The sequence below is a fragment of the Polypterus senegalus genome, chromosome 14 (genome assembly GCF_016835505.1).
Source record: "Polypterus senegalus isolate Bchr_013 chromosome 14, ASM1683550v1, whole genome shotgun sequence".
Classification (NCBI taxonomy): domain Eukaryota; kingdom Metazoa; phylum Chordata; class Cladistia; order Polypteriformes; family Polypteridae; genus Polypterus; species Polypterus senegalus.
Window position 1 is genome coordinate 145,397,654 of NC_053167.1, and position 21,778 is coordinate 145,419,431.

At 49.1% G+C, this 21,778-nt stretch overlaps 1 protein-coding gene across 1 annotated transcript; it reads left to right on the forward strand.

Annotated features, from left to right (window-relative positions):
• The first annotated feature begins 3,596 nt into the window (after positions 1 to 3,596).
• Positions 3,597 to 21,516, forward strand: LOC120514243 (cytochrome c oxidase assembly factor 7). Its single transcript, XM_039734516.1, has 3 exons — positions 3,597 to 3,796; positions 5,464 to 5,604; positions 17,345 to 21,516. The coding sequence occupies exons 1-3, from the start codon at positions 3,694 to 3,696 to the stop codon at positions 17,785 to 17,787; spliced, it is 687 nt and encodes a 228-aa protein (XP_039590450.1). The 5' UTR covers positions 3,597 to 3,693; the 3' UTR covers positions 17,788 to 21,516.
• The last annotated feature ends 262 nt before the right edge of the window (positions 21,517 to 21,778 follow it).

Here is a 21,778-nt window from a genome sequence, read left to right on the forward strand (position 1 = left end):
TTCTTCTAGCTGATTATTTCTTTTCTTCTCGATTTTCTTTATCACTGGCTCACTTTGCACCTGGCCCTTTATGTCTGCCTAATGTGGGAGGAGCTCCGGGAGGCGGGCCACCGTGACATCACAGCCCCAAGCCCGCCCTCTGACTCTTTCAGCTGACAGCTCATTGAAGCCGTTTGTCATTTCCTTTAATTATTTTGTCCTGTCATTGGGATTTGTTGCATTTTATCGACTCCATTTTGCTCTTTGTTTGCTGTTTTCTATTTATAAAGACAGCGTTGCTCTCTGCAGATGACTTTTCTGTTAAATATACGCTGATCATGTGATCTGTGACACGGTGCGGTCAGTCAATGTCACAATTTAAGACTGGCAACCTGACATTTTATAGACACACATTCTAGAAAGGACCAGGCAATGACACCGACTAACAAAAAAGACAGCAGGCCATCTGACCCCACCGTCGGCCACAGGCCTCTCGATGACATCACAGGGTCCTGTGGCTGGAGGTCTGCACTTTGGGGCCTCGGCAGGCTGAAGCCCGCTGGCCTGCTAGTGATGGGTCGTTCTTGAACGAATCTTTAATGTGACTCGGGGTCGTCTCGTGGGAGTTCAGTCGCGCATGCGCATTTGCACAACTTCCTATGGTTTCTGTATTGGAATTATCGATTCACCTGTTTCGAGTCTTCGAGTCGTTCGTTCATCACGTGACAGTCCTATAGGCTTAACCAACTCAGTCTGAGCCGGAAACAGAATTGAACGAAATGACTCGAAAAATGATTCGTTCATTTTGCTGAACGACACTCAAAGGTCCGAGTTGGTAAAATGATCCGAACTTCCCATCACTATGGCCTGCTCTTCCAGGGCTTTCTGGAGGCCTCTACCCTTTGTCACAACACGACGCCGGCCTGGGGACAACATAATGAAACCAAGGGCGGGACGGAGGGAGAGAAGCCCCCAGAGGCAGCGTCCTCATGCAGGATTTGAACCCAGGAGTCACACCGCGCACCCACTTGCCACGTTTTCAGGGCCCAAGATGGCCAGTGAGCCGAGAGGCTAACGTCCCTTTTGATATTTGGGGGTCCCGTCAGCACAGTAACTTGTCTTGCGGTGCCCCGTCTCTGCCAGTCATGGCCTGTTTTGTACCCTTGTTCTGTAAGGTTTGTCTCAAAGCAGGCTGCTGTTGACCTCGTGAGGATACTGATATTGTATTGATACAAGTGTCCGCTAAGTGAGATGACAGAAAGGCTCAGTCAGTCAGTCAGTCAGTCAGTCAGTCAGTCAGTCATGGCCGTCCGTCAACACAATACAGTTTATTTTTGTATAGCCCAAAATCACACAGGAAGTGCCGCAATGGGCTTTAACAGGCCCTTGTGTCTTGACAGCCCCCCAGCCTTGACTCTCTAAGAAGACAAGAAAAAACTCCCAATAAAAACCTTATAGGGAAAAATGGGAGAAACCTTAATGGGAAAGGCAGTTCAAAGAGAGACCCCTTTCCAGGTAGGTTGGGCGTGCAGTGGGTGTCAAAAGTAGGGGGTCAATACAATACAATATACACAACAGAACAATTCCTTAATACAGCATAATAATAAAAATTTTAGAATTACGGTTTAACAGTAGATGATATGACATAATTAGGTTTGGATATTTTTAGAGTCCTGGAGACCTCATCCATCAGCTGCCTCCCCATTTGGCCATGCCACGGCTGAAACGTTGCTCGGCCGGCCAATCCGATGAAAGGACCCCTCTTTCCCATGATTCCTGTGATCCTCCATCAGGGATGACTTTACCATAGGCAGGCAAAACAAACTTGGCAGGTGGGCAGTGGGCACCAAGTGCCACATTTGAGTACCGAGAAGAGAAACAGAATAGGTGAGGGTTAGTATTCAATTATAAACTATCCTGTTACTTATGTTTCAGTGCTGATGACTAACAACAGAGATGCAGTCTGTACAGTTAATCAGCACTTCCATCCCTTTTGTCCATCTCTGTCACTCCACCTCCTCTGTGCAAGCTGGTGGAAAGGCAGGCCTGGGGGCACAACGGGCATGGAAACAGAGATGTCTTGCCACTCTCTTCACGGTTGTTTGATGTGACGGGCCACCTCCAGAGCAAATGTGCAATGAAGCAGGCCTTGAGAGAACACTTCAGGTGGTCCTTCCACTGTTTCTTCATACCACCCCCAGGGAGGTCGGGATCCTTTGGTGAGTTCACCGCTCAGGACCATCAGAGGAAGCCGAGACTCACCCATGTGGATAACATGCCTGGTCCAGTGGGAGACACGGCTGAGTCTATGAGGAACGTTCCAGAGTTCCAGTGTGGGGAGTTCCTGACATTGGAAAAGGCGTAATATAAAAATAAAACGTATTATTATTATTATTATTATTATTATACACGCCAAAGTGTAAAAGAATCCAAAGAGTCGATTCACTTAAACTTTGGCTCAAAAGAATCAAATGAGTGCAGAGAATCGAAATGCAAAGCAGCATAAAGCTGGAGGGCGGCGCCAACAGCGGTGTCATCAGGTTGGCCCCGCCTCCCGAAAGCTCCACCCCCACGGAACACAAACCAGACTCCTGTTTAAAGAGACAGTCGGCCAATTGGTGCTCACATATGAAAATGAAAAACAAGAAATGAAAAGAAGACCTAAAACCCACCTAAGCTCACCTCGACGGCCCCCCGGCTCGGTGTGTGTCTGTCCATGTGCTGCTCCTGCCTTGTCCCGATGTTTGCTCAGATAGGCTCCCCTCCCCTGCTCTGCATAAGCAGCTTCAGAGAACGGACGGATGGCTCAGACGTGTTTTAAAAACCCCAAAATGACGTTCATCTTATAAATGGACTCTTCTTCATTTATTCTGGAGCTGCAGTTAAACACCTCCATTGAGTTCCCCTCTTTGTTTGGAATGTTATTTCTGATAGCTGTCTAGCGTCAATTTAGCAATGAGAATGACTTCTTCCTTATAATTTAATTTTAAGAAAACTTCACATCCATCAAAGGAAACTCACAGACAGAAACCTTCATTTTATATTTTGTACGAAGGATGTTAAAAAACTCACTTTGAAACAATTTCTTCATCTCTAAACATCCATCCAACCCGCTATATCCTAACTACAGGGTCACGGGGGTCTGCTGGAGCCAATCCCAGCCAACACAGGGCGCAAGGCAGGAAACAAACCTCGGGCAGGGTGCCAGCCCACCACAGGGCACACACTAGGGACAATTTAGAATCGCCAATGCACCTAACCTGCATGTCTTTGGACTGTGGGAGGAAACCCACGCAAACATGAGGAGTACATACAAACTCCACGCAGGGAGAACCCGGGCAGCGAACCCAAGTCTCCTAACTGCGAGGCGAACTGATATCAAATAAATAAATAAATAATTCTTCCTTTCCGAGTCGCGGTACTAAGCCCGGCGTTCCCTCTCACTCCAATTCTGCGTCCCCCCGTCACTCTGGCTCGCCTGTTCCGCTCGATGGTCTCCCAGCCGCTCTAGCCTCGAACTGTATTTCTATGGCTCCACCCCCGCTCTCGCTCTAGCCTCGAACTGTGTTTCTATGGCTCCACCCCCGCTCTCGCTCTAGCCGTTTCCTGTACTCTACGGTGTGATTCGTTTGCCCCCGTCGTTCTCCTTCTAGCGGCAGCGACTCTCCGTTGTCTGTTCGTTCTCGTGAGACTTTGCGTATTTGAGTGCAAGTTATGGGGACAGTCGACTTCTTGAACGAGGACGAGGTGAAGGAATTTCTGGACAATATCGGCGTGGAGTATCACTTCCAGTGTCACCGGGAGAAGGACCCTGAAGGTCAGTGGCGACTCGCTGCCATTCATCATATTAACGTTTATGCGTTCTGAGTTGCTCCTGCCTTACGCTCCATGCTTGCTCGGGTAGACTCCTGCTTCCCAGTGTCCCTGCCCCTGCCCCGAACTAAAAACGTGTCTTTAAAATCGCACAACCGGGGACATGTCACCGGCTACAGGTGTGGTCTTCAAACCAGAGGTGGGCTGTCCATCCACGCCGCACACGTCAATCATCCGTCGCTTTGCCCGTCTCTGCCCAGCCCGGCTGGCAGCCCCACGGCCCATCTTGTCTACTTGTGTCCTCGTTCTCGTCGGCCCGTTTTCTCTGTCGGTTTCTCCCCCCATACAAATCACTGAGGGGGTAAAAGACAAACAACAAATTAGATAGATAGATATGAAGGGCACTATATAATTGGCAGATAGATACTTATTAATCCCAAGGGGAAATTCCCCTACTCCAGCAGCAGCATACCGATAAAGAAGAATATTACATTAAAGAGTGATAACAATGCAGGTATAGCAGACACTGACTTTGTATAATGTTAACGTTTGCCCCCCGAATCGCATAGTGTGGGGTCTCCTCAGTCTGTCAGTGCAGCAGGACGGCGACAGCAGTCTGTCTGTCACTGAAGCTGCTCCTCTGTCTATCTGGAGATGATCCTGTTCAGTGGATGCAGTGGATTCTCCATGACTGACAGGAGTCTGCTCAGCGCCACCGCAATCCCCGAATCGATCCATCAGTCCGCCTGCCCGCCCGTTTCCAACCCCGCGTACCCACATGAGCTGTGCCCAGCTATGCCCGGCTGAGGACTAAGCACTCAGTGCTGACGGCAGTTTGAGTTTGTGAACGAGCGGCTATTTTATGGTGGCACCGCTACGGTAAGCTCACATTTGATGAAGTGTCCCGCGTTTGTGCTCAGTGCCCGTTGGTGACAACGCTGCCTTGTATGTCACTAATGGTGGCCGTCAGTCTGTGAACTTCATTGTGAGGAAATGGCCATCGATATCAAGTGTTTGGAACACAGGCGGGCATAGCAGGGCATGGCATGGCAGGAGGAGACTACTACAAAGGGATATGAAGTCAGAGTGAATAGAATGAGACAAAAATGAATTGTGAAGTGTGACAATAAATAAAACCAATGACGTGAGCAGCATGAGCTGTCACCTTTTGGCTTTGCTGATTTCTTTATGTATTTAATTATTTCTTCATTTATTTCACTGACATGAAACGCACACTGAAGTGAAAACACGCAGCTGTAGTGAGTCCTGTGTTTTGATTGGTCACCTGGTCAGACTGGTGACTGACCCTCCATGGTGGGCACCAGCGCAATAAATGTTGCCCAGAACTCTGCAGTGCAACGCGACTGACTGTTAAATTCATCACCAGGTGTTTGCATAACTGAGGCGCTACGAAACAATTCACCAATGAAAACACAGGACTTGCCAAGTCCCGCCCTCCCGACTTTAATGGGTGAAAATGCCAGCCTTCGTTTCTCCTCATTTAACAGAAGTTTAGACCGTGAGCCGTGTGAAGCGTAGCCAACCAGAGTCTAGCTGTGGTCTTCTCCTCTTCATCGCACGCCTCCACTGAACCCCCTAACATGGTGCAGGTTCAGTACGTCGCCCTCCTTCATTTGAATCTTTTAATGCCTTGTTCCCTGATGCCAACAGGTTGCCAGAGGCTAGCAGATTACCTGGACAGCATAAAGAAGAACTACGAGGGGGCTGCGCAGATCCTGAAGATGAACTGTGACCAGAACCAGCACAGCGAGAGCTGTTACAAACTGGGAGCGTACCACGTCACTGGCAAAGGTGAGGCTGGCATACCGTGGAGCACATCACACTTACCATCCACTGGAGGTGATGGATTATGCCATCTCTACGCAGTTTAAAAAGTGACCCACGGCCTGGCAGCACCGCTGGTTTGACAAATGTTCTCCAGGTTTGGTGAGTTTGCCCGTAGTCTCCGTCCATCGTCTTCTTTTTAGGTGCATTCAGATAGAAAGTGATGAGCGCCCACTGCGATCGCCATGCCAGTCGGGCCACATGGAACCACTCGGCCTGCAGTTGGTGCAGTTCTGTTGCACTTTGGTGCCCTTTGAGGACATTTGTGAGGAGGGTTCCATTTTCTTTGAGACTGCGTGAGCACACGGCACGCAGTTTTGAAATTTCATGCCCTCCCTTTGAAAACCACTGGCGAATGTTTAAAGTTGTCTGTCTGTCTGAAGCGGCCATCACTTCACTTTGTGGGTTTGCTTTTTAGGAGTCTGACAGCTGCTCCCAACAGCAAAGAAAGTGGTTACCCAGTTCAAGATGGTGGGACTCCAGGCGAGGCGGGTGGGTACAGGCTCTTCGTACAGCAGCTCACTTCTCCTGCTGCTGCTTGAGGTCAAAAGGAAGAAAGTGAAAAGTCGCACATCTAGAAATGAATTTTAGAGAGAAGGAATTCTGTAGGCGTCGCAGTGAAAGCACAGGGTGAACAAACCTGTCCTCGCTGACGACCGCCTCACGGCAGAACTGGGGTGGCAGCAGTGCTCCAGGGGGGCAACGGTTCTACCTCGAGACTCCCCACTGGGCACCAGTTAGCCACACATCCTCCACCCGATGCCATTTCAACATCACTTGAATTGAGCTGCGCTGTCTCTGAAGCCCCCCGAGCCGCCACAAGCCAGTTTGGCTTTCCTTTTAACTACGCGCCCCTGTAAAGTGATGTTAGGACGTGTGGGTCTGCTGTGCTCTGTCATTCTGAATGGGCCGACTGCCCCTCTGAAGTAACTAAAACATGTCACACATCGCCAACATCTTCTAACATCGACAAACACGACACATCAGACAGATAAGCCTCTCGTCTCTTTCTGTGGTCCAAGGTGCCCGCTTCACTTGCGCCCATCTTGTACACACGACCCTGCCCCTTTCTTAGCTGTTTATTTTGCCTGATACAATTTCTCGTATTAGGAATACCCCTTGGGGTCAGAGTGCAGGGTCATCCATTGGACAGCACAGGACCCCTGGAGCAATTGAAGGTTAAGGGTCTTGCTACAGGGCCCAGCAGAGCAGGGTCTCTTTTGGCAGTGACGGGGATTCGAACCGGCACCCTTCGGGATACCAACACAGATCCTTAGCCTCAGAGCCACCACTGAGTTACTGGGAACGTCACACGAGACAACGCACAGCCACAGGCGTGCCACGAATGTCTATGATTTGCTAAAATTGCGCTCGGTGTCACTCGATTGATTCTTCCTCTCGTTTGCCGCGGTTTGTAATTGAGAAAGGCCGAAAGGAATGTCACTTGTCACAATTTGAATATCGAGGTACTTGCAGCTGTTTAGACAGACAGAACTTTATTTGTCCCCGGGGGAAATCTGACTTTTTACAGAAGCTGTCTAAATTAATACTAGGGGGCTCTGCCCCCCCGGTGGGCACTACCCGCTAGCCACTTCTCTGCTCTGCCGCTCGCGTATGGGAATGTGGATGTCCAGTTTAAGCAGATTGCTAAATTCATGGGAATTGTTACATGTGCATAATAGAAGGAACTATTTTACATTCTGGCGAGTAAAAAATAGTAAAACGTAATAAAGTGAAAGAAATTGATGTTTCATGTTGCATTAGAGTATTCGTTGTGTTACACGTTTTTGTTCTGTTTGGCTTTGAAATGAACATGAAATCCTTTTTAAACTTACACTTTTACTGTAAAGCTTAAGTACAAATCATATTTGGAATGAACTCTTCGTCTGTCGCATTGAGTTTTGATTCTGTGTGTGGACTTTCATCGTGACAGCGCAGCGTATGACGGCCTGTGAGTGAATTTCATTTCGTTCTCTATAAGAAACAAGCTGAAATACCCAGCGGTGCCTGGGAGGAAAATAAAGTTTTGTGGTTTTTAAATTGTTTGAGAAAAATATAATTAAACAAACCCCACAACTTTAAAAGTAAATGAACAAACAACGAAGACTCACTAATGTGCTTGTCTTGTGGTCGTGTATGTATGTTACAATCCAGTTGACGCTCGGAACCGGCCATCTCGATTTAACTTGAAAAGCGGCGGGCGGGCGGGCGCGGTGGTGGCGCTCAAAGATAAAGAATGTTGGCAGTCACCTCCAGTTCGTCCCTCTGGTGGTCATTCTGCATGTCAACTGGGTGATAACGGGCATACAAGAGTGCAAGATCACAGAACGGGGTTAGGGCTGATTTCACCCTACCGATGAGGAACACGTGTACCAAGTTTCATGAAAATCACTCCCGCCGTTCGGACGTGATGCTGGAACACACACAGACAGACTTTTATATATATATATATATATACGTACAGTACAGGCCAAACGTTTGTTCACACCTCCTCCTCATTCAATGTGTTTTCTTGATTTTCATGACCATTTCCAGCACGCCATCACTCTCCTTCTTGGTCAGATAGCCCTCACGCAGCCTGGAGGTGTGTTGGAGGTCATTGTCCTGTTGAAACATAAATGATCGTCCAACTAACGTGACTTCTGCACAACACAACTGCTGGTCTCAACCCCATTGATAAATCAAGAAATCCCACTAAATAACCTGATAAGGCACACCTGTGAAGTGACAACCATTTCAGGTGACCGCCTGTTGAAGCTCATCGAGAGAATGCCAAGAGTGTGCCAAGCAGTAATCAGAGTTTTGAAGAAACTTGAATATAAAACGTGTGTTTTCAGTTATTTCACCTTTTTTCGTTAAGTACACAACTCCACGTGTGTTCATTCAGAGTGTGGATGCCTTCAGTCATGAAAATCAAGAAAACGCATTGAATGAGCAGGTGTGTCCAAACCTCTGGCCTGTACTGTACTGTACTGTGCCGTATTATAGATAAAGTGACTTTGTTGAATGTTTGTCTCTGTGATTTGTTAATTGTCTTTGCCAAAGCAGTTCTAACAGGACACTTAATACGAATGGCGTATCGAGATCTCCTGTGGTGTCTCATGTTAGATGGACTCCATGACCTTTCTTGTCGTCTGTTCATTTTACAGGTCAGAATTGTTTGACCGATTTTGAGTACAGTAATCCCTCCTCGATCGTGTGGGTTGCGTTCCAGACCCCCCGCGATAGACGAAAATCCGCGAAGTAGAAGCCATATGTTTGTGTGGTTATTTTTATATATTTTAAGCCCTTATAAACTCTCCCACCCTGTTAACATTATTAGAGCCCTCTAGACATGAAATAACACCCTTTAGTCAAATGTTTAAACTGTGCTCCATGACAAGACAGAGATGGCAGTTCTTTCTCACACTTAAAAGAAAGCAAACATATCTTATCTTCAAAGGAGCGCCGTCATAAAGGAGCACGTCAGGAGCAGAGAATGTCAGAGAGCGCTCGCTAAGAAAAGCAAACAATCAAAAAATCAATACGTACTTTTAAGTATACAGAAGCACCGCGATAAAGCGGCATTTTGTAGAGGAGCGTCCGTGTCGTCTGTGCAAACAGCCCCTCTGCTCACACCCCCTCCGTCAGGCAGAGAGAGTGAGAAAGATAGAGAGAAGCAAACAAGCGCCACGCGGGAAGCATATCTTATAGCATTGAGGAGTTTCAGTTAATATGTAATACATGCTCTGATTGGGTAGCTTCTCAGCCAACCGCCAATAGCGTCCCTTGTATGAAATCAACTGGGCAATCAAACTGAGGAAGCATGTAACCTAAATTAAAAGACCCATTGTCCACAGAAAGCGGCGAACCAGCGAAAAATCCGTGATATATATTTAGATGTGCTTACATTTAAAATCTGCGATAGAGTGAAACGGCGAAAGTCGAGGCGCGATATAGCGAGGGATTACTGTACAACTCATCTCGTCCCATTGCACAGCCCATCACTCAGACATCAATTACACAATTACATTACGATTCATCCTTCTTTCTACAGTAATTCGTGTGGTGGGAGACCAGACGGTGTTACCGGTTGTAGATATTCTTCATGATATTGTTAGTCGATGTCTTCATCTTCCTCGCCATCATCACCAACTGTTCCAGCAGAGTCTATTGATACGCATTTCACCAATTTGCCGTGTGACCGATTGACAATTTTCGTGTTAATTCGTTTGCCTTCGTCGTTTCTCGTGCTAGGGTTGTCCGTGAACTCGTTCCTTCTGTTGATAACTCTTCATGATGAACTTTTTCAATATGATTTGCGAACTTAAAGTGAGGAAAATGTTTAAATTTATAAGAGCGCAGGAACTGTGATGGCAAAAACATTCACACCAATGAGAGGTGAGAGGGCGGGACTTGAAAACATCTCAAGTCTCGTCTCAGGGTTTTCTTTTATCATCGAGAGGTAGATAAGCAAGTAAATCCATAAATCCGCACACTCTGATGTGAACACACACTGGAACGACAATAAAGGAAGACAAGTTCTGCATTGGCCGTTCTGGTCCCAGTGAGGTGCCATGCCGGCATATTGCTGTTGGTATAAAGGACCCGCAGTCGCGTTTCTTGATGTACCACCAACTCTGCCACCCTAGCAAACGCAGCGAGATCAGCTAATAAACGGCGCTCATAACAAGTCGTCTCCTTTTCTTGTTCCTCCACATTGGATCTCGTTTGGGTGGCGAGTCTGAGTTAAGCCTGCAGTCCCACCTGTAGGTCTGGTAACGGCCATGACATCGGACCACCCGCCCACAAGCCCAGTCCTACCTGTGCCTGCGATGGGCTTGACGTGACGTCGTAGCGGGGCTACATAATAATAGCGTGTTCTATGTTTGTGCCGAGTGCGTTTCGTTTCATTGTCCCGTTTACTGTCCGTTATACGTGTGCGTCAGTAAATGAAAAGGGGAAAGATGATGGAGAGAAACCGCAGCCCCGAGGCGGAAAGTGCCTGTCAGACTCGCCTGATACATCCGGGACACTGCGGACGGCAAAGGAGGACGAAGAGGAGAGGGAGGGAGAGAGAAATCGAGGAGCGAAAAGGAGACAATTTAACGGTCCATTCATCAGCTCCTCACTGCTGATCATCGTTTCAGTCCACTGCTGGATTTTTCAGGCAGCACCGAGGAACCCCCGGGGTTCAGATTCATAAGCGCCATTGGCAGGACGTTTCACGGTGAGGTCGTGTTGTTGTTGGGGAGGCGCACAATAAGACCACCGTCGGTTTCAGTACGTTCTGAACGTTTGTCACACATTTCAATTGCTGTGTTTGGATTTGTGTCACGTGTTTTGGGTTGTTGTTTAGGGGCAAAGGGAGGGTCGGTGGACGTACAGTATCTCGATATATCTGTATAGTATCTCACAAAAGTGAGCACACCCCTCACATTTTATATGTCACTGGGCTGACCCGCCTTTTAAGTTGGCCACTTCTTAAGGCAATTCAATATGCAGATCGATTTGATATTTTATACAAACTCATTTTTATTACTTTAATACTCGTAGTTTCTGTTATTTTTGTGATGAAATTGAAACTTTTTTTCTATATTGAGGTCTCCTTTTTGAACCCCCCTGATATTTACTACGCGGTGAGGCATTTGTACTCCATCAACATGAATTATTTCCAGAGACATCATTGTGTCTGTTTTTCCAGCACATCGCACACAAAAGCAAGGGAACGACAGGAGCACCAGAACTCTGCTGACATCGCGTCGCTTCGTACCGCAAGCTGCAAGTAGTAAGTCTGTGATAGCGGAATACCGCTACGCTTTCCACTCACGGGACGGAAGGACAATCCTGACCGCTTTTATATAGTAAGAAAGAAGAAGAAGATATCGCACAGTCTGGAGTAGAAAATCATCTTTTACCTGGAAAAACGAAACTACAAATCCCATCATGCATTGCACAATGGACGGGGCGTGTGTGAAACTCTGTGCCTGCGTAGCACTCACGGGACAGAAGGAGACACCTGACCGCTTTTATATAGAAGGATTTTATTCTGTCTTTTCATGGGACAGCACTGAAGATATGACACTTTAATCCAATGTAAAGTAGTAACAGTATAACCGTCTCAATCTGCTGTCCCCCACGCAGCCATTAATGTCTAAACCGCTGGCAACACAAGTGAGTCCACCCCTAAGTGACAAATGTCCAAATTGTGCCCAGTTAGCCATTTTCCCTCCCTGGTGTCATGTGACTCATTAGTGTCACAAGGTCTCAGGTGTGTTAAATTTGGTGTCCTCGCTCTCACACTCTCTCATACTGGTCACTGGAAGTTCAACATGGCACCTCACGGCAAAGAACTCTCTGAGGATCTGAAAAAAAAGAATTGTTGCTCTCCATAAAGATGGCTGCAGCACGGTGGCCAAGACCACACTGCGACAGGTTCAACAGCACAGGCTCCACTCAGAACAGGCCTCACCACGGTTGACCAAAGAAGTTGAGTCCACGTGCTCCACGTCATCCCCAGAGGTTGTCTCTTGAAAATGGACGTATGAGTGCTGCCAGCATTGCTGCAGGGGTCAGCCTGGCAGTACTCTGACCGTACGCCCGCCGCACATGGCATCAAATTGGTCTGCATGGCCCTCGTCTCAGAAGGAAGCCTCTTCTAAAGATGATGCACAAGAGACAGGCAGACTAAGGACATGGATTACTGGAACTGATGAGACCGAGATCAACTTCTTTGGTTCAGCTGGTGTCAAGCGTGTGGCGTCAACCAGGTGAGGAGTACAAAGACAAGTGTGTCTCGCCTACAGTCAAGCTTGGTGCTGGTGGGAGTGTCGTGGTGTGGGGCTGCATGAGTGCTGCTGGCACTGGGGAGCTACAGTTCATTAAGGGGACCAGGAATGCCAACATGTACCGTGACACACTGAAGCAGAGCGTGATCCCCCCGTTCGGAAACCAAACATGATAACGACCCCAAACACACCTCCGAGATGACCACTGAGGGTAAAGGTGCTGGACCGGCCAAGCGTGTCTCCAGACCTAAACCCTGTTGAGCATCTGTGGGGCAGGTGGAGGAGCGCAGGGTCTCTAACATCCACCAGCTCCGTCATGGAGGAGTGGAAGAGGATTCCAGTGGCAACCTGTGAAGCCCGTGTGAACTCCATGGCAGTGCCGTAAAATAATGGGGGGCGGCCACACAAAATATGGACACTTTGGGCACAATTTGTCACTTAGGGGTGGACTCACTTTTGTTGCCAGCGGTTTAGACATTAATGGCTGTGTGGGGGACAGCAGATTGGCACTGTTATTATACAAGCTGTGCACGGACTACTTTATATTGGATCCCAGTGTCATATCTTCAGTGTTGTCCCATGAAAAGACAGAATGAAATATTTACAGAAATGTGAGGGGCGGACGGCCTTTTGTGAGATGTCTGTGTTCTTTTACAGTAATTAGGCACTGGAGTTTTCGGGATAGCGGGGCTCTGCACACACACATCTACGTCATTGGATATCATTTTACAATAGATCTCTTTGATTTGACGTGTCTGCTACTGTTTTCTGCTTATTTCGGAGTACGGCTTGTTATTAGAGTGAGAAGCCTCAGGTGATCCGAGGAGTAAGTCTGGGTAGTGTGCTGGCCGCTCTGCGTGAGGGTCGGCCGTTACAACGTGATTACCTCGTAGGCACTGCGGTCTGCGGTTACTCTCTTTAATGTTGCAGTGACTTCGACGACAACAACTTTCTCAGTTTCAAAGTCTATCGCCATGTGCGCATTAAGGAAACCCGTTTCCCTGTACAATGAGACTCTTTCTTTGCTGTCCACGCCAGATGCCAACGGTTAACAAACCAACGACATAAATAATGAGTAACAAAGGCAGCATAAAGTATCAAAACAGCAGAATCAAAGTATAAAGTGTAACGTGCAGGTAGGTGTGTGACGGCCACAGCTGTGTGAGCTCAAAGTGCTGTACAAACGTCAAAGAGAAAGTTACGAGAAAAGAAAAACCAACCAGATTAGTCAAGAATATTAAAGAATAAGAACACAATGGAGAGAACAGACAGACGCGGACGATCTGAAAATGACACATCTGTGACAAGGACAAGAGGTTTGCTGTTAAGTGCTATCGAGTCGTTTGTGACGACCCCACACACTACAGAATGAGACGCTGCCCGATCCTGTGCCTTCCTCGCAATTTGTGACAGGTTTGACCCCATTGTTGAGTATCAATCTGCCTTGTAGGGGTCTTCCTGTCTTTTGTTGTCCTTCCACCTTACCAAGCACAATGGCCTTTTCTAAGGAGTGGTCCCTCCTGACAACATGTCCAGGGTCCACGAGACGGAGTTTCACCATCCTCACCTCTAAGGAACGTTCTGGATGTGCTTCTTCCAAGACAGACCTGTTTGTTCTCCTGGCGGTCCATCGTACTTAAAGCGTTGTTCGCCGGCACAACTTGCCGGCCTTCCTTCTTCATTGTTCAGCTGCCACAACCATAAGAAGCAACTGAAGACACCATTGACACCTCAGTCCTCCCAGGGACATCCATGTTTTTAAACACATGGGCGAGATCTTTCACTGCCGATTTTCCCAAAGCAGTACACCATCCGAGTCCTGCACTGCTGCTTCTGTGGGCATGAACTGCCAATCCAAGTAAGGTGACTGGCATCCTTATATACAGCATTAGAACAGAAGTCTTTGAAGACGGGTCCAGTGGTCAGGCCAGAGGCAGGGGTTCAAGGGGGGCCCAAAAGACCACCCAGCCCCTCACATAAATGTGCTCAGGTCGTGCCCTCATTCCTTCAAACTGCAAACTACTCTAAATTAATGACATTTGTTTGTGGGCTTCCCTAAATTTGAGCAGCTCCTCCTGGCTGTGACGTCTGTCTGTCTGTCTGTGGCAGTCGTCATGCAGGTGACACCTTGGTTCCCATTTGGTGATCTGGGACGGTGACTTGAATTCCAATTTCAAGTGTGTGTCCACTTGTGTGTGTGTGTGTGCACGTGTCTCCAAGTTTATGGGCCCCTTGAGGACCTTGACATGAACAGACCACTCCATGCCAGTTTACCTCGTGCTTCCTAACACTCCAAAGGTCACTAGGATGGCAGGTAACTGTTTGTGAAGGCGTATCTCCTGACTTGGTATTACTGAGGCCCTCTGCGTCCCCATTGGTGAATTACACGAGGATTACAGTGGCCATCGCTGTCTTCTCTCTTTAGAACATTAGAAATGTCGTGACGAGAAGAGGCCATTCATCCATCCATCAGTCACCTTGATGGTTCAAGATAACATCAAGTCCCTCAAGTCCTGCTCTCCACCGCACTTCTTATTCGTTTACTCCCAGCGTCTGTGACCCTTTGGGTGAATAACAACAGCAGCTTGTGTTTCTGGAGCCACGTTTTCATACAAATGATGGAGGAGCTCAAAGTGCTTTACGAGATGAAGAAAGAAAAATATAAAAATAAGATTAGCAACTACTAATCACCAAAGAATAAAGCAAATAAGGTCTGATGGCCAGGAAGAGAGGAAAAACAAAGAGAAGAGAAAAACAATCTCTAGGGGTTCAGAGGTCACAAGACCACCCGCCGGGCATTCTACCTCACGCCAATGATCTCAATCAGTCCTCATGTGGAAGCATTAGACGATGATGATGGTCATGTGGACCTCTGGCCTTCAATCCATCAATGGAGGGACATCACGGTGCTTTGATCAGGTGGTGGTGGCGCAGAACAACAGCACAGAAAACCAGAAAAGAACAGCAGAGAGAGTAGGAGTGAGTAGGGAGTGTGGAGATTTGACAGAATATCAGGGTGACACTAAAATGAAGCTCAATGACGGGATGTCAGCAGTTTGTTAAAGTGCTCCACCGTATCAGCCTGGCGAATGAGGTGCAGAACAGCAGAAGCCCGGCCTGCCTGCCCGCCTGCCTGCCCGCCTCACCACTTCTTTTCAGTTTAACTCTCGGACACTCATTTGAAGATCTGAGGTTACGATTTGGAGTGGAAGGTGACAGCCATTCAGAGATATAAGATGGAGCAGATTATTGAAGGCTTTGTAGACCATATCCATCCATCCGTTATCCAGCCTGCTATATCCTAACTACAGGGCCATGGGGGGTCTGCTGGAGCCAATCCCAGCCAGCACAGGGCACAAGGCAGGGCACACATACACCCCCACTAAGGACAAGTTATGATCAGTAATGCACCTGACCGGCATGTCTTTGGACTGTGGGAGGAAACCCACGCAGACACGGGGAGGACATGCAAACTCCAACAGGGAGGACCCGAGAAGTGAACCCAGACGGGTCTCCTCACTGCGAGGCAGCAGCACTACCCACCGTGCCACCCCATCAGCAGGATTTTAAAGTCAATTCTAAATGGCACAGGTAACCAGTGTAGTGACGCTCAGACTGGGGTGATGTGCTCGGATTTTCTTTTCCTAGTTAGGGTTGTAGCCGCTCCGTTCCACACGCGTTGTAATCGATTGGGTTAAGGACAGGTGGAGGGTCTCGGTTCATATAAATCAGGTAAATCTATCCTGGTGAAAGACTTTCATTTGTTTAAACTGGAGTGCCGGGGTTTAAGAGGATCAGTACTGGTGTACTTTATTACTTTAGTTACAGCCTCACAGGTGTCACCATCGAGTGACCTCCGCAGTGGAGAAGGGGACTCTGGGATGGCCAGCATTGTTGTTTCTAATTCCAGAGGAGTACCGCGACCTCGCCAGATGGACGCGGTTGTTGTTTTCTGTTATTTTAGCCTTCAGTTTCTCACAGTGGGTCGGTCATCCCTTTAGTTTTTCTCCATTTCCACTCCCTGGCAGGTTTTCTTTCAATCAGAAGATCTCGCCGACATTTCGAGTTTGCCACTCTGTCCCCGTGTTCTTGCTGCAGGATTGACTTTAAGGCGCAGTAACAACTGGGATCCCCTGGACTGATTCCTCGTGAAACTGAGACGGCTGAACTCCTGCCATCGTCCGTCTCGCATCTCGATGTCCACCCCTTCTCCCACAATCCTCAGCTGCTCATTTCTTGACCTCATGGTGCTGTGGGGCCACTTGCGTGTCACCTGCCTCTAGACGTGTCCACTGGGTGTCATTTCCATAGACGCCGTCACTCCGTGTTGGACATCCCATAATATCCTGTATTTTTCGCATATCCCTGTAATGCTGAATTGTGATATTTTTTTTTTTCTGACTTGTCAGCCTTGCGTGTGACCAACAACCAAATTCATTTTTTTTTTTGCCTTTTAACTTCTGTAATCTAAAAGAGCAGAGACCCCCAGCACTAAACGTCACTAGCCCACCACCCCCCCTAGCCTTGCCTAGGCAGATGTTTCCTGTGTGCCACCCCCTTTGCCCTCTGATTGCTCGCCACATCACCCCCGTTCTTCCCCGGTGTGGCAGGAGGGTCTTATCTGCCGGTGCCACATGCTCCGTGTTGTGGGTGTCGGTGTGAACATTCGTGTGGCACTGTCACCGAGTGCCAGGAGAAGCTGAGATGACAGGCTTTACGGATTACCAAAGACGCACAAAGGAGACGTCGACTACCAGAGGTGTAAACCAGCAGTGCCCTCCATTAGTTAACTGTCAGTCCGCAGCATCGGTGGGGACGACAAAGCCCTGGGGGTCCGCCGTCAGCTGAGTGTAAGTGACAGGCTTTCACTGCAGGCCATCAGGAGGGCTGCAGGGTCACTGCATTGCCAGTTAACTTGTGACCTTTGTCTTCTCTGCTAGGTGGGCTTCCTCAGTGCCTGAAGACCGCCTATTCCTACTTTGTGAAGTCCTGCGAGAAGGGAGGGAAGAAGTCCAGCGACTCGTGCCACAATGCGGCTCTCCTGGTGATGGACGGACAGGCTGTCGAGGGCCAGTCTAACCCTCGGCTGGCGCGGGACTACTACACCAAGGCGTGCCAGGGCGGCTTTGCTCCCAGTTGCTTCAACCTCAGTGCGCTTTTCATCCAGGGCACAGCAGGGCTGGAAAAAGACATGGGGCTCGCCCTGCGCTACGCCCTCCGGGCCTGTGACTTGGGGCATGTCTGGGGCTGCGCCAACGCCAGCCGCATGTATCGACTTGGAGACGGGACAGCAAAAGATGACGGGAAGGCGGAGGCCCTGAAGAATCGAGCTAAAGAGCTCCACGGGCAGCAGAGTCAGACACAGCTGACCTTTGGACAGTAGATGAGGGCGGGCGGCGAGATGGACACTGGCCTCCCTCCGTGGCCTCGCCGGTTTCCTTAAACGCGTGGCTGGTACTGCCCGATGGCTTTTGTGGGGGAGGTGGAGAGAGCGGGCACCACTACACAGTCTCGCTACGTGCCACCTGTTGCAGCCAAATGGCAGATGTCCACCTTGGGCTGCCTTTGAAGGGCTGGTCTCTAAAACTGACTGGATCTGGACTGGCCACCACAGTGACAAATGGCACTCCTCAGGTGGGCATTAATGCGCTTCTCGTGTCACGGTTGCCAGGGCAATCGTAGAGGGGGTCTAGCTGAGCACTGGTGGCCCCTTTTGTAGTTTTTTTTTTTTTTTTATTAAAATCCATTCCTGAGAAACTTGTCATTACTTACGACAGTTGAGAAAAAGTGGAATTGGATTCTGAAAAGCTTTAAACAAAAACCAGTTATGATGTTGTGATTTGGTCAGGGGGGTCCGACACGTGTGCTGAGGGGCATACTGATGACAGAACATCTCCCATGATGTACGAGAAGGTGACCAAACGCAGGAGTGCCAGCCCTGAGCACGTGACAAGTGACAGTGAGGGTCACACTGGTCGCTGAGGTGCTGCACAAAGCCTGACCCTCTTGAGGGGGCCGCTGCGCTGCGTTGGATCAACTCGGAAATTCACGAGTCAGTGTGGGCAGCTTCTGACATCCCGACCGTGCTGCCCACTACCCGCTGCGTTGGGGTCTGGTACAATGTCTCCCACCACCAGTTATGGTTTTGGCCCAGAGCTCAACCCAAAACAGAAGCTTGCAGAGAACTGGGACAGTTGGGTTGGTTCTGCTGGCCTTCACCTACTCACTTCCCAAGTCCAGTTTGAAGTCGGACAGAAGTTCAGGCTTTAATAACGAGGCCGCCGTGTTGGCAGGATGGGCAGTGACACGACGCCCACCATCTGCTGCTGCGGGGGGCTCTTGGTGTCGAACAGAAATGCATGTCTGCCGAGTGCCATGGATTGCCCGACGGGTTTTCCAAAGCAGGCAGATTGTGCCTGGGGAGCCCTAAAACATGTAAGAACTCGAAGGTGACGTCTTCAGCCTGCCCCAACACTCAGTCTCCTTTATGAAAGTAAGGGTCGTAAAACCAAAATGGGAGTCCATTATGAAAGCTGTCTAAATAAAACCCCAAAAACGCAGGGACACCTGGGAAATGAAGTCTCCGACAAGGTGCGTGTGCCCAAAATGTGACCGCGAGTAGCAACTGCAGCACAGGGGACAATCGGGATGGCAAGGTGATGAGGGTCCCAGACGCATAGCAGATGAACGCAGAGCTCAGGGCACGTGGCTGCCAGTTGGGCTCGTCATGATTTTCGTGGGCAGAACGTGTCAAAGCGGCTGAACTTGGCACCGAATCCAGGGACTGTGGGTTAGTGGGCAGGACAGGACAGGTCTGAGGGAGAAGTTGGGATGAGCCGGGTAACAACTTGCTTTAGGACAGTCGAGATGATGGCAAGGCACAGGATGTGCTCCGGGACTGGCATGGCACGACCCAAGAAAACAAAGAGTTTTGTGAAGGTATTCAGGGGTAAAAAAGAAAAATACCGAGAGCAACGTTTTGAAGAACTCGTCTAAATACCGACCTGCAGCTTTGGCACATTTCTAGTGAGCAGGAAGAAAGGCCTCGGGCACAGCGGGCCAAACCAGGTTGGTACATCAGAGACAGAACTGACACGGGGGGCTCCACGCTGACGCGTCCTCACTTGACTGTCTTGAAGTTCAATTAAAAGACGATAACAAATCACTCGGTTTCCTCTCATGGATGATTTTCCTCCCCAATTTAAGAACTTCATTTTCAAACTCTAATGGCTTCCATCGTCTCCACTCCACCACAGCAGTAGGATTGTGGGCAGCGCGCAGTGCAAACCTGACCCGCACAAGATGCCACCACTCGCCGGTGTCGTGATGAACACGCGTGGATTCAAATAAGGAGAGAGAGAGAGCGAGAGCGAGCGAGCGCCGACTGTTGGAGCGCAATGCCACACTTCAATTAACAGTACCCACCAGTCAGCTTACCAGAATGCATATGGATACCAGTTACAGTTGTCGATCACTTGCACTCGGAAACCACTCTGAAATTCCACCGACGTCTCCCTTGGCTTATCACATAAGAGGAAGGCCGACTGTTCACAGGAAGACTGCCCGGGTCCAGTTCTGCTGTGGTACCCTTTCACGACGGCATGGCTAAATATGGTGGCGGCAGCCCGTGTCGTCGTTCTTACAAGAAAGAAGGTCAAAGCTAAAACACTGGAGCTCAGTCTCCATCTACAGAATCCCAGAGGTGCGTGGGCACTGTGTGCCAACTACTTAGAAATGGCCTACTAGACAGAATGTGATACTCAAATCTGTGTAACAGAACACCCAACAACTTACAGCCTGCGATGGCAAAGCTCGTGCCCTTCATCTGGAGAGGGTCCTTAGGAAGACACCCCACTTAAATGATCATCACGACGGCCCCCTGATTTTTCAGGTCATCAGACTGAAGTCCTTCAGGTAGAGGTGTGCCAACATAACCGACAGGGTCCTCGACCGAAGGAGGGTCTCGAGTTGCCTCAGACGCTTGCCCATTGTAATCTGTCCAGTTGGCCAATAAAAGGTGCCAGGTTGCTTCACTTCTCATTACTCCGTGCCAGGAGACTCCGAGGGCCGAGTGGCATTCACGTTCTCACTGGCACAGCTCCTCACAACAGCTGGACCCCAATGTAAAAATAAAAGCACGTGTGGGGTTGTCTTATGTTATTTTGAGGCTGGTGGTCCGATCTTTTAATCGGGGGTTCCAGCCCTCTTCCACACTCCTGTTTGAACCCTGGCTGTATGGTTCTGGACGATTTCAAGGGCAGTTATTACAAATATGAAGCTCTTTCTAATCCCCCTACTGGCTTCACTCAGAGAGTGACAAGTGACAGCTTTCTGTTGCCATTAAACATATTTAGACTTTAAACGTTTTAATTGAGGCTCACATTTAGGATTTCAAAGAGCTGACATAACTGTACTTGTTTACGGTGCACTTCTACCTCATGAACTAAACCAACACAATTCTTATGAAGCCCCCGAATTAGGGCGGTTTGCGCCAAGTCACACTTTTTAATCACACATGTCACACTTGTGTGCTTTCTAGTTTTAGTTTTATGGCCGCAGGAACAGACAGCATCCCTGGGCGGGCTCTCAGAGCGTGTGCCACCCAGCTGGCTGATGTTCTCTGCTCCATCTTGAACCTTTCCCTCAGTCAGCGCATCGTCCCGTCCTGCTGTAAGACTACGATCATCGCCCCCCCTTGCTAAATAAGCCCACCCACCTGGCTGAGTGACTCCAGTCATCATGAAGTGTTTTGAGCGAGTGGTGCCTGCCCACATTCACAGCAGCATAGCAGACACTCTGGACCCCCTGCAGGATGCCTACCGGCCCAACAGGTCCACCTCAGACGCCGGCGCGGGCGCACTTCATTATTCCCTCTCCCATCTGGAGAACAGACTCCTACATCAGGATTATCCCCCATAAACTGCCTGCACCCCACCTTCTGTGACTGGCTCCTAGACTTTCTGACTGGCCACCAGTATCACAAACACAGGTCCTCAGCCCCATCCTCTACACACACCCTGTTCACCCAGGACTGTGTCGCCTCACACAAAGATAACATCAACCTGAAGTTCACAGACGACACCGCAGTGATTGGACACGACACTGGTGGGGATGAGGTGGCCTACAAGAGGGAGGTGGACAGTCTGGCATCATGGTGTGAGGACAACAACCTCACCCTCAACACAGACATGACGAAGGAGATGATAGTGGACATGAGGAGGGAGAGGAGACCTTAAAGTGGAGAGGGTGAGCAGCATTAAATACCTGGGCGTCTACGTCAGTCAGGACCTCACTTGGACACTAAACACCACACAGCTGGTCAAGAGGGCTCAACAGCGGCTGGACTTTCTGAGGAGGCTGAGGACATTTGGTAT